At 36.6% G+C, this 13563-nt stretch overlaps 1 protein-coding gene and 1 long non-coding RNA gene across 2 annotated transcripts in view; one reads left to right on the top strand and one right to left on the bottom strand.

Moving 5' to 3' along the window:
- The window catches only part of HHIP (hedgehog interacting protein), a 74626-nt gene that overhangs the window by 16235 nt on the left and 44828 nt on the right, over positions 1 to 13563 (bottom strand). Inside the window, exons 5-11 of the mRNA XM_014880580.2 lie at positions 9446 to 9597; positions 8831 to 9004; positions 7874 to 8017; positions 6870 to 6991; positions 4704 to 4827; positions 4214 to 4344; positions 3543 to 3624 (exon numbers count right to left, since the gene is read on the bottom strand). Coding sequence (XP_014736066.1) covers positions 3543 to 3624; positions 4214 to 4344; positions 4704 to 4827; positions 6870 to 6991; positions 7874 to 8017; positions 8831 to 9004; positions 9446 to 9597 — 929 coding nt within the window. The remainder of the gene's footprint in view (positions 1 to 3542; positions 3625 to 4213; positions 4345 to 4703; positions 4828 to 6869; positions 6992 to 7873; positions 8018 to 8830; positions 9005 to 9445; positions 9598 to 13563) is intronic.
- Positions 6672 to 13563, top strand: part of LOC148224036 (uncharacterized) — a 173372-nt gene continuing 166480 nt past the window's right edge. The window contains exon 1 of the long non-coding RNA XR_015803346.1: positions 6672 to 7029. This is a non-coding gene — a long non-coding RNA (uncharacterized LOC148224036). The remainder of the gene's footprint in view (positions 7030 to 13563) is intronic.

Raw genomic sequence — 13563 nt, 5'->3', positions numbered from 1 at the left:
GCTATACTCATTTCTGTATGGGATTTTTGGCAGTATGTAGTATATCTATATTTTGCAGCACCTCACATACTTAGGGCTTTTTTTTAATCACTTCATTGTCTATAGCTCTCAGGCATTAATGTATCATTATAACAACCTTTTTACAAAAAGAAGGATTATTTCACTCTGTGCTTTCAGTGGGAGTCTATTTAGTTATTGATATGAAGTACTTGGAAGAACTGAACAAAAGTTTTTACTGTGCTATCTGGAATTCTGTATTTCAAACTGCTTTGATAATTGTGGGATTCAGAACTCCTGTGTTGATCATGTTCATCAATTTGTCATATATCACCTCAGTTTAATACCTCATTTCTGTTACATTTGAAGAGTTTTAGGATGGGACTTTCCCATTGCTGCATATTGAAGACTAATGCAAAGGGTTCTCTGGATTACCCTCATCTTCTGATCTTAAAATGTTTTAACCTGCCTACTTAATTTTTTTTCTATATCCAAGTAGGAGATTTCTGTCCTAAGCTACATTTGAGACAAGAAAAATAGAAGTCATAGTTATGTTCAGGAACAACTTTGATTATGCAGTAGTTTTCTACAAGACAAAAGGGCATGGCCTCAAGCTGTGCCAGGGGTGGTTCAGACTGGACATCAGGAAGAATTTTTTCACTGAAAGGGTTTTTAAGCATTAGAATGGACTGCCCAGGGAAGTGATGGAGTCAATGGAGTCACCATCCCTGGAGGTGTTCAAGAAACACCTGGACATGGCACTCAGTGCTCTGGTTTAGTTGGCAAGGTGGTGATCTGTCAAAGCCTGGACTTGCTGATCTTGGAGGTCTTTTCCGACCTTAATGTTTTTATAACCTAAAAAGATCAAAAGAAATCCAATCCTGCACCCTCATGTAAATTCTTTTAAAATAAAAGAATAATTTTGCAAGCTTGCAGCAGCTTACAGATGACCACTAGCAAAAGGTCGGGTTTGCATGGAATTACTGATTTCCAGCAAGGCACTACTGCAAGGAATGATAATTTTATTCTTCTACACTGCCCTAGGCATGGAAGATTCTCTTTGCAAATTAACAGGTCTGACAGGAGACACCTCTCACAGGGGTTTTTAAATGAGTAATGAATTTCTAAGACATGACAAATCAATAGTTTGATGATTTTATTTTTACCTGCTTCTCATAGTCCACCTGTAGCATCTTTGTGTTCTACAAAGCTTAGTGTGGTAGGGTTTATGTGAATATTCATTATATAGGTATGGTGCACACCACAAGGAGAAGCAACAAAATATTAACATGGAAAAGAATATTATCTTGTAAATCACAGTGTTTTGTTACTGTAACATTACATGAACTTTTACCAAAGCCATGGAATTTTTAAGTTGTTTACACGAGTGGTATGAACTAAGCATGGAATGGTAACTACATCTGCAATGCTCTATTGTGGAAGTCACTCATTGTCCTTCCCTTAAAATCTGCAATGGTGTGAGACTGAAAAACAACAAAACTCAAAACTTTGCCTAACTGAAAATTATCCTATGTTTCTGAGAAGTGTTACCAAAAACTATATCCTTTTGCCACAGTCTGTTTAATTTCAACTGTGTGCCAATTTAAAAAAGTATTTTATAGTTTTCTGGTTACTTTCACCAGTAACAAAACACAGTCTTGACCCTTTTCCATGCATGAAAAGAGCCAACCGTGAGTGCAGCAATGGGAGGTCTGGCCTTTCAGGTATGTCAGCTGAAGACCACCCTACTGGAAGAGGTAACAAGAACAAAAAGCTGAGGTCAAACAAGGCAGCCCCATGTAATTAGATACTAATAGTGGATTTAGGGTGTAAAATTCACTTAAAACCATACACCAACAGACTAAACAATCCCAGGAAGAATGGCAAGTTTTGTTCTAAAAAAATGTTTTCAATACCAGAAAGTGTAAATAAAACATACATAATAACCTTGACTGACAGACTGCACCAACCTGCAGTAACATCTGCTTCCAAATTATTTGCTTGTAGTTTAGTACAATTATAAAACACTCAAATTCCACTACCACTGAAACTCTACTGTAACTTACAGTACAGTGTGCATCCAATGTCATGACTGTCTTGTTGTATTCCCATGTTATACCACTAACAATGTTTAGAATTTAAGTTTGACAAGGAAATAAATTCCTCCCTTAACAGCAAAACCAAAAATGGAAGTCTGACTGTATCTAATACTAATGGAGGAACATGCTGAAGTAGATGCTGAACAAATAGGCAGCTGCTGTTGTAGGGTGTGATGGGGGTCAAAGGAATTATAAAATAAACTTCATTTCTGTTGGCTGTCTCATTTTGTGTTGATTTCTGATACTTTTGCAGGATGGATGTGCTACTTTTACATGTCAGAACTTGGTCTGATAGAGCAGCAAGATCCATCATGAAGAACATGGTATTCCCCCAGCTAAAGTGAGTATCTATCTGCTAGTCATCAGCTCTTATTGCTGCTGGGGCCCCTGGGTCATGTTGGGAACTGGCTTTTTGCAGTCCTTCCAGATTCCTTAATACTTTCATACCTCCAGCTGCTCTGCAAAGATCATGCCTTGAGGAATTTTGGTTTGATAACTTTCATTTATCCTCATTTTACAACTGGTAAATTAGTCTAAATAATTAGAACAATCCTATTAATTCCATGTCTTATAAATCACTTGAGTGGGATTTATAGGCCCTTTGGAAGCAGTTCTTTAAGAATGGTTAAAGAATTTCGTGTATTTTTGGCACAGAGTCCAAGGACAGAGGATTTCCCTCCTTGGTGCTCCAAGTCTCCCCAGGGAGAGACAGGTAATGGAAGAGGGATGGAAGGATGCTGAATATTAGTAAGCAGTGACAACTCACACCTACTGAGAACTGGCTCCTCTCTATTATTGTCCATTAGTGGTATCTCCTGTACAACAGAGGAGATGTTTGGGAAAGACTTAGAGCTTACTTATGGCCAAACTGACACTGGCTACGACTGCCAAGTTATTTTCTGTACTTGCTTTTTAGTACACAGAACAGGTATTGGCTCACAGTGCTGATCTTTGGAGCCAGCTCCTGTTGTGCACTGTCCCACCACAGTAGCAGGTGAGGAAACAGCAGCACTGGGGAGAATTCCAGCATCTGCCTTCCACTATGCTACATAATTTTTTGTGGTACTTACAAATCATTTGGCTTCAGAACTACCAGGAGCATCATTTATCATTAAGTAGGTCTACTTCTCTAAGAAAACATGCTAAAAATATGCATCTAGATGGGAAAGTGCGCAGCTTTCAGCACAATGTAAAAGTGTAAAAATTCCCAGAAGTTAGTGCTAGTCACCCCTCTGTTGTTCTGACATTCACTTGCTATGAGACAGTGAATCTATTCTGCTTGCTGCTGCTGGAACATTTGCTTTTAGGGAGCCCCTTTATTGAGAATTTTTCTTTTTACTGAACGTCAGTATTGCATTATTCAGCCACATGAAGAGAACTGCAGTTACCTTCTGGTTTTTAATCTATTGAAGGAAAGGCTGATCCCAAAGAAAGTGCAAAACTCACCTTTTTGGGTCAACGATCTTGTAGAGTTTTCCACTGTGAGGCTGTGTCATACTTTTACTGCTTGATAATATGTATATCTCACCTGTTAGGGAAAACAGTGCAATAAATTACTTCTCTTTCCTAAGACGTTAAACACATGACTTTTGTGATCTGGTTGTATTTGCCAAATGAGATTAAAAAAACTTCAGAAGAAACACTGAAATATACAACAGAATCATTTGCTATTTGAAAATTTATATAAGCACTTTTCCCAAATTGATGCTAAAATGTGAAAAATATTCTATCATGAAAGGTTTTTTTAATATAGTATAGAATTGATTAAAAAAATTAAATTGGTGAGGAAGGGAGAAGAGGGATCAGTCTGCTCATGCAATATCTTTGCCCCTTAATTCTGTAATGCTGGAAATAAAAGCGAGTATTTTATACATTGTGTCATAGGGAGTGCCATGGTTCACAGCATGTAAGTTACATTAAGGATTTTTGCCCCTTCCAGCAACACATTCTCTTCTCAGTTCTTCCTGCAAGGCTGCTGAGGTGTAGCTGAGAGCAGTGTAGACAGCTTCAGCAAAGGACAGATAGCCTTCTTTTTAAACATTCCTTATAATTATGAATACTTCAGCACCAATTACTGATAAACCTTATAATTTAAGAACAATTCTTTTAGTATTTACCTAATTCATCTTCTCCAAATCCCAAGACAGGGCCTGCAAAGAAACCTCTACATGAGCCAGTGTTGCCAAGACAGAGGGGTTTCTCTTGCCACTGTTTGGTTGCAGGACTCTGTTGCAGTGTTAAAAAATTTCTACAGTCAAAAACACATAAGAAAAAAAAGTTATTACATTTTGAACAAAGTTTTCATTGTCCAGATAAGTTTGTAACACTTGCTGTAAATAGCTTCACAGATACATCTGTGCAGTTCCTTGTCTTACAGTTTCCTGTACTTTTTCCCAAGGATTAGGTATGTTCTGTAAGTCACCATTCATTAGAATGCTGTGTGCTATTTTATTCCCAGATCTAGACTCTAATCTGCATTAACACACTGCTAAACTGGCAAGGTGACACAACATACAAGACTGTTGGTGTGGCTTTACACAGGCAGCTGAGTGACTAAATACACTTCACATGCATTTTTTGTTTAAGAGTGCGTGGTACAAAACCTACCCATTGCGGTCCCCAAACACGTAACTTCCATAGAGCCTCTCCGACTGGCAGCCCCGGTACACAAATCCACCAACCAGGGACCCACTGCTGAATGGTTTGAATTCTAGAAGTGAGGGCTCACTCTCTGAAAAGGAACTACCATAGCATTAGATCATATGCATTTTCATATTGATGCACATTTAGGAAAATGTTAGTGCTTCCAGAAAAGAGATTAATTCCATTGAAAGATTCCTCAAAAATCAAGATGCGTTGCCAGAAAGATGTTAAAAAAAAATCAGAAAATTACAACAAAGTCTGTCTGTGAAACAATCCATTAGAGATTTCAAAGGAGAGGCTATAATTGCTTTCTTCCATGTGCACACGCTGGGAGAATAAAATTACATAAAGATTACGCTGGACTTCCATTGAAATCAATGTGATTACTGCTATTAATTTCTGCATGTCAATCCAGTCTGCAGACTGGATCTCCTGAACTTCAGGAACAAAATAACCCCCATTCACTGTAGAGTCCAGCGCAGAAATTCCACTGATTTTCAGAAGAATTAGTTTTGAAATCCTTTCAATGGTTTGAGAAACTTTCCAAATCACAGTTTTAAAGATGGTATGTGTGTTATACCCCATAACACATTACTATTACTGGCTGTATCTTATGGTAATTTATTTTATGCTGCTGTAGTAGTTGCAGTTCCTACATTTTTCTCTCCCTTTTTTTATTTCACAAAACCACAGAGTTTAGTCCTATCAAACAATTCTTCAAGGAAGTTTTAGTGTACGTGTTTCTATTCATGCAATCAAATACTGCTTAGGGTACAAATAGGCTCCATTTGACATGCTAGCTGCATAATTTTAAAAAAAGCCACAGCCAGTAGATAATTTTTAATAGGAATTTTTTTTTAGTCAGAGGGCTATCTGGAAGCCTTTGATAAATGCATTTCCCAGATTGTTCTACATGAGTTAGAGCTGAAATTTTATGGGGGAGAAAAGGATGATGGACTCTTTTTATTGAAGCCGTTGACCCACAGCCTAGTATTAATATTGGCAAGCTGCTCTGGATAGACACAATATTGCTTAGTTTACTCTGCAATAAGGATGCAGTCAAAATTCCATTGGAGCAGTGGTTAACCAAATATTATTCTTTGGTTTGGCTTTTACAAAATGGACACAGAAAATCCATGCAATAACTGAAGCAGTACAATTGCATTATGCTATTATGTACTGTTGTGCCAGCCAGCACAGCTGCTTTGCTTTTAAGGGAAATACAGGTGGGAGAACCAAGGGATGTGAATTAGCAAGGCAAATGCTACATTCCAAGAGTCAGGCCAGTTCTCAATGCCTTTACACACCGTTGGCATTTATCACATGTTACCATCAGGAATTTACAAGCTGCTAAATGGGCACTCAAGGCAGATGATAGCTTAGAGGAAGTGTCAGAACTTGCCCGAACTAGCACGGGATCTTGGTGAGCATCAGAGTGAAACATCAAACTGAAATTGTGACTGGCAATCATACTGATTCAGAGAGAGCATGAAGCACTTTATTATTTTGAAGACCCTAATTGAGTGTATTTATCTTTTTGTAATTTAATCTAACCTAGTCATTTATTATGAAGTAGTAGCATAGTGCCTTTTTCTAAGTTTTTTATTTTTAGTAACATTTAAACAGAGCTCAGCCATTTCCCTGTTTGGTTGTGGTCTGTTGTCTATCTCACTTTTTCCATTATAAGAGGCACATTACATGAGGTTTCCATTCTCTGTCTTAAAAGGTTATTTGTGAAAGACTAAGAATACATTTTCATCATTTCCTGATATTCCAAAATATTCTCTTTATGAGCCAAAACATGCAGCAACAGTGAGATATTTGACAGACTAGCAACTGTCAAATTTGTTAAATCTTATTTACATGATATTCTACACCAACAAGAACAAAGTTGAGTCATTTCAATTTGGTTTTGGCCTGCATCTTTTATCCGCTTCTGCGTTGAAGTTTTCTCTTGAAAAGACAGAACTTTTCACTTCTATATCAGATAAGTTGTCTGTCCTATGCTGTAAGATTCCTACCATGGCTATACAGGCCTTTACATATTCTCTTCTGCTTTCCGTTTATTATTCCATGGACATAGAACCTGACTGTTTTAGAACCAGCAGCTTTACCCTGGATAGAACTTACCATAGTCTTTGCCCTTTATTATTTGTAAGATCCTTGCTGAAGATCTGTTCTTTCCATTTGAATCTGAACAAAGTATAGTTAAATTGATGTTTACATCTGTAGGGTGCCGGTCCACAGCACACCTTTATAACAAGAAAAAAAGAGAAAATCCATGAGAAAGGTGAGTTCATAACATATAATTATCAATATGAAGCATTGCATTTTAAAGTGTTATTGTTGCTTTGTGGTGCCTACTCATTTGAGGGACCTGTTTCATGCTGAGCCAAAATACCTGAGAAATGTGTTACATTTATATACAGGAGATAATACAACTTTCTCATTCCTACACCATTCCTATGTAGTATGAAATAAAACTTTTTCCCTAGTGATATAATGTCGTCTGCACTATAGCACCTGAAAAGAATAGTGCCTTAAGCTAAATGAACTTATATGGTGTAGGAATTTTGGACTGTTAAAAAGTCAAAGAATCAAGTCCTTATCTGAACAACTTGACTTTCTGATTTTTTTCAAACCATGACTTTAAATGTCACTTCAGTAACTACCACCCACCTAATTTGCTGAATTATGTGTTGTTTAGTTAAAGCATTGTTCTCCTCCTTGCTATTGTTTAGATATCACCAGATGTTCTCATTTGTTCTCCACGTGCCTTTTTTTCCCAGTCAAGATTCCCATCTCAGCTGTACTTTACCAACTCTTTGCTTTAAGCTCTTTTCTTTCACAAATGTAGTAATTTTATTACTAATTAAAACTAGAAATCCTATACTTTGTTTCTGTCATTTTGTTCTTGACTTGTAGTAGTTGTGCATGCTCTTCTCTTTCCCCTTTGCCAATGTACATTTGTTTCTAACTGTGACATATATGTGGAGGTGGAGGAGTGGAAAACTCAAAAAGTTCAAGATCACTTTTATTATTGAAATATTGCTGCCTGACTGGATAAAAAAAAAAGCCTGGTTGAAAACAGTGTCTGCTCCAGAGTAATTTCAGTTTAATTGAAACTTACTTACCGGCCTGGATTGTGGAGTCCATGTGCAAAAATCTCAGGAGGTTGGTTTGTGCTGTTGAAGTGTGGGTTGCTCCGTGGGATGGAATAAGGGACATTGCACAGGTCAGTATTGACATCCAGGCGCAATACAGAACCTGTGAAATCACTGAGAGAGTTGGAGGGTAAAATAATTGGGTTTTTTAAAGTATTTTACTGGTAGATTTAATCCATATAATACGAGAGTGAACCAGCAAAATAAACGACCCACTTTACTGATTAATCACGTAGATATTGATGTCATGATGGATGCAAATCAAAGAAGAGTAGCAGAGCCTTTCAAAGATTCAGTTTGGCAAGTATCCTGCCTTGTTATGTGCAGACTAAAATGCCTTTGACCATGTTGTTGAGAAGCAACTTGATCATAAGAACAGCTTTCCAAACATCATAATTATTTAGGGCGTCAAATATAAGGCTACTAACTCTTTTATACTGTGTGTCATTTAGAGTAACTATGGATATAATCACATTGTAATCATAAAGTGCTTTTTGCTCACACTTTGGATCCTACTCTTGAATTCAACGATTTCTAGTCACAATACAATCCAAAGACTAATTACATAGAAAGCAAGTGAGAAAAAAATGGTATTGTTTGAATGGAGATGTTGATACTTTTTTGTAAGGATTCAGAACTTTCTTGTTATATGAAACAGGAGAAACTAAAATGTTTTAACTTACATTTGTGATTATGATAGAGGAAAGGAGAAGTAGAAGAAGAGCACCAAAACATAGTCATAAACATGACTACATGTGATGTTTAAATTAATTCCATTCCATTAATTTAAAACCAAGTACTACAATTGCCCTCTGGTTTGGGTTTTGAGTATATCCTTATACTTTAAAAATACTTTAAAAACCACAGGAGCACCTGCAATTCTGCTGAGCACAATAATAGAAGTCTATCCACTGGTAGTTTATGTACCTTAAACCATCCATCTCCTCCATGTCATCTAGAGTGATCATGCCATCTCCAAGAAAAATGTATAGGAAACCATCTGGACCAAACAGCAGCTGTCCTCCTAGATGTTTTCGATGTAGTTCTGCTACTTCTAAAAACACTCTTGCTGTCCTCATGTCAACTTGGTGTGGATTTTTCCTGCAAGTTAAAGATATGAACACAGTTTTCACAGTTCATTATTGCTGTTCTTCTTTCTCAAAATACACTTGACTCATTCAAATTATCCACTTTGAGATGTGGATGTTGTAGCTTGGTGGAAAAATGCCTAACAGTTTTTTCCTGAGAAATTTCAATTTTCTAGCATTCACAAACAATTAATTTGATGCCTATACATAATAAGTAGGAAGTAATTAAAATTTAAAAATGACAGAACAACTGAAAAAAGTCTTAAAAAGAAAAAAACAGTGTACTCACTGTCATTCCAAAACTACTATTTGAAATAAAATCCACGATAGTTTTTCTGCAGGTGCCCAAATTTACACATTGTAAACTTCATATTCATTTTAGAAATCAGAAATACTAAAGTGCAGAGGTTGCTGAGAAATACAGAGCTTGTTAATTTTAGACTTCTACTGATACCTGGATACTGTGTACTCTACGACCCTAAGGATGTGGTCATGAGGTCCAATAGCCCACCGTTCTTGGTTGGTGGTATAAGACACATACAGCTTTCCATTTTTCTTGTAATTGGGGTGGAATGCAAGGCTTAACAGTCCTCTTTCATCTCCTCCCTGCAGTCAAATGAAAAACACAAAGAATTGTGAAGTTAATTATGTTCTTTATTGTGTTTCAGCTGGAACCCAAAAAAAAAAAAAGTTTCTTTCTTGTGGATAATCTTTGCCCAAACTCTTTTATTTCTTTCCTGACTACTGCACAAAAAGGATTATAAAACATTTCACTTTGGGGAAGTCTTTAAGAGTTAGAACAAGACAATTGCCTTATGTAGTTATCTAGGCACAAGTCTGTTACGCCACTTTTGTGGAGTGATTTGTGTATGTAATCTTTGGGAAGCCATGAAGACAAGTTTAAGTGCTGTGAAGGATTCTTTGCTGGGTTACTAGGTTGCTTGTAATTCGTAGAAGATGAATAAAAAGGTCTATAATCAGCAGTCACTTCTAATCCAAGTATCCAAAACCTAAAACATAGTGCTGGCTGCCAACTCCCACTGTCTTGGCAATATGTTTAGAAAACAGTTAAATTGCTTGTGTAATATGTAAACCTTTGTTTTACCCTGGAGGCAGCAACATCAGTTGTCACAACTATGGTGGTCTGTTCATCATAGCTGGTGTACTGTAGGTAATAAGCAGCCTTGGTCTGTGTGCAGAGAAACCATAGTTTTACATGTGGTCCCTCACTGGAAAGGTTTTTTGTTATTTATTTAAAATAAAAATAGAAAAATCTCAGAAGAACTTTCTTTTGTTATTATGTTTGCCATGAAGATTAGTACAGTTTTAAGTTAAGCATCCAATCCATGTAATGTACTGTGACAATGCAAAGACCCTATGAACTTAAATAGAAGGCTATTTTCTTTTTGGCTACTAAAAAGCTTCTAAAAAATGTACATACTATTACTATGCCTAAAACTGTATTTGTATAAACAAAGAATAAAACTTAGATTCATTTGTTGCTCTTGAGGCAATACAGGGAGTGAAGCTGAGGCATGGAAATAAACAGCACATAGTTAACAATTCAAATTCAATTAATACATGTGATTATTCACAAGGGGATAGATGTTTTGGGGTTTGACTCAGGACTTGCCAGCCCTTCAAAACTAGAACCAGTGACTGTTGTAGATTCAAGTGTTCGAGCTCTGTACCCATAAGGAGACAACGTTTTGCAACTGTAACCACACCCAAGATAGCTAATTATGAAATTTGAAATTATAAGAGAGAATGAAGCTTTAAAATGTATTTGCACTTCAGAGTGATGGATGGGCCTGTCTTCCTGTTGAAAGTCATCCCACAAAGGGCCTAATTGGGAAAGTGCACAGCTTTAATTTATTTTAATTCAACATGATTGCCGTACTTCCTTTTTAATCACAACCACCAAAGAGAAACCTGAGTCAGAAATGGAGATGTAAATAGGTCAAGAGATTTCCATACAAACAGATTTGTACAATGAAACCTGGATCCTGCTAATTTAGAGGCAGACAAAATTTGCTAGTTTGTTTGCTAGAAAAATTTAGTTTCAAGGGGTTATCAGAGAGGTTAGTTTTGAAAGTCTAGCTAGAGCTGCCAAATCAGTTGCAGTCATCATGGATGAAGGGACTGCCAATCCAGCTCTTTCTCCCTTATGAGCCAAAAATAATTCTGCAGCTGAGTCTGAACTGATTGTAGATATTATTGTTTGAGTTTCTAAGGGTTTTGACCAAGTTGCTTTGATAAAGTCTGAAGCAAAGGGAGGCAAATCAGTTGCTTTGGGAACAGGAAGGCATATTTCAAAGATTCCTGATGAATGATTCTATCTGTTGTGCCCAGACAAAGACAGTCCTATTTCTTCTCCTGAGAGATGAGTTCAACTCATTTAAGGGCCCAAGAATGTCAGTGAGTCACACTAGGTCTGCCATGCAAGGTGAGTTATTGAAAGTATTAGTAAGAAAAGATCTTTTTGTTACTGAGCTGAAGATTTTATTTAGTGCTGGATGCCATGGCAGCCGTCTCAGTGTGAAAGCAAAGTTGTTGAAAGCGTAAACAGGTGAAAATTAAATTAAGAGCTTTTAATGAAGTACACATGAAGCAAGAATTTGAAAAATGAATGAAACATGGGACCTGCAAGGTAGTAAATATGGCAAGTTGTGTTTGTAGGATCAGGCCATGACTTTTACTCATTGCTGTCTCGCATGATTGTTAGAAAGCAGTGTATCACTTTGGGGATTGTTTCTATTGCTTCTCAGAAGGTCACACGGATGTTTTTCAAAGTCAGATAGACACATTTTGTTCTAAAAAGTCTATTTACTCAGACAGTTAATAAAATATCCCTCCAAGACACTGAAATCAGTGCAGCATCAAACCATTAGCTGGCTCATGTTCAAGTAGAAATCCAGATGAGTTTTTCCATATTTAGTTTTTCTGGTTTTGGAAATTGACTCTTCATGTGTATTTTCAACTTTACCACTAACTAGCCAATCTGTTCTTCCCAATCAAATTCCTGCCATAACTTCCATAGCTTTTGAGATGCCCTCTATGTGCCAGAAAGTATATACTAGTTCTGTTGTGTTGTCTCATATGCTGTGTGGTAAATGGAGAGATCCATTTACTAGCAAAATCCCTTAGAAACAGTAATTTTAGTAATCTCAAACTGAATAATGATGTACAAAATCTCAGACTTTTTCTATAGAATATTCCTTACTCGTATTTTTTATCAATATTGATGTGAAAGCAGCATCCCAGGCTTAACAGTCTTTCCTGTGGATACCATGTGTCAAACACCTGTATCTTTTTCTCGGCAGCTTGAAAGGTTATTGACATTCTTTTCTTTGAAAGTTTCCCTTTAGATGAAACCAGCACCAACAAACTGTAGATGACAAAGCAGCTTGTATGAGATTCTGCACTGCACTATTTGATGGAATAACCATTAATGTTTGTCAGTTGTATAAGGAAGGGCAAGAAGAATGAGACAATCTTTGTATTCCATTGGGATGTCTGTTGAAGACAAAGAATGATGGTTGGCTGAAATGAGTATTAATTACTTAAACATACTGTGGACTGGGGCCAATGTGAAGTTTGTGTCGTAACTGGATCTGGCAGCTCCCACTTGCCATGTCTGCCTGAGCCGCTCTGTAGCTTGAACGCTCCCCTCTCCTGTTCCAGCTGTGACACCTTCTGCACCAATACTGCCCTTTCCTTCAAAACTCATCTCCTTGGGCCAGAAACATTGGACCTTTAAACCCCAGCTTGGTCTAGTTTAAGACCGCAGCCATGAGAATAATTTAATCAGAATTCCATAAAGTCAGTACAAAGCCAAGTAAACATTAAAACAAAGTGTTTCTGTATTTTTCATTTTTAAAGGGCTGTTAGCTACGTTATGTCAGTTTTGAAAGTATATTGCTGCAGTATGTGTTCTCAGCTGAAGGATATTTTTGATACTTCTTTTTGTGTTGTAATTTCTGCTATAATTTATTTACACTTGTAAAAATGTTAAACAAGTGCACAAAACGATCCACTTTGTGTTTTGACCTAACATTAGGAGAAGTAACTTGCATGTGAATACTGGATGTGAGGCATGTGAATACTGGATTTTTATAGAATGGTGCTATTTTCATGGAACCACTCATTAGAAATGGGCTCTGCTTCCAATCTGCGTGCTTTCAAATGTACTCTGGTATACCTCTGATATTATAGACAGACGTTTTATTATATTTTTAAGATATTATACTGTTTCTATAATATAGAAACATATGCTGCACTTATTTTTAAGCCATACTGCCATTTAATTATGTCTATATATGTGTTATTACATACAGTAAATACAGAGATATACACAGGAATTTTTTAATTGGTATTTTAAATTATTTAATTTAAAATAGATCATATTGTAAGTATGACCCTTAATTACGTATCCCTAGTAGTAATTAATGCTAGTAAGCAAAACCAGACATGACCATTTATTTCCATTACTCTGTGTGGCTTAATAGTAAACAATGTAGGTAGCATATTCCAAGTTTTCCTTTAAAATTGATTTTGAAATGCACTCTTTAT

The sequence above is a fragment of the Sturnus vulgaris genome, chromosome 4, assembly GCF_052056855.1.
Source record: "Sturnus vulgaris isolate bStuVul1 chromosome 4, bStuVul1.hap1, whole genome shotgun sequence".
NCBI classification, from domain to species: Eukaryota; Metazoa; Chordata; class Aves; order Passeriformes; family Sturnidae; genus Sturnus; species Sturnus vulgaris.
This window is presented reverse-complemented; position numbering and strand designations above follow the sequence as displayed.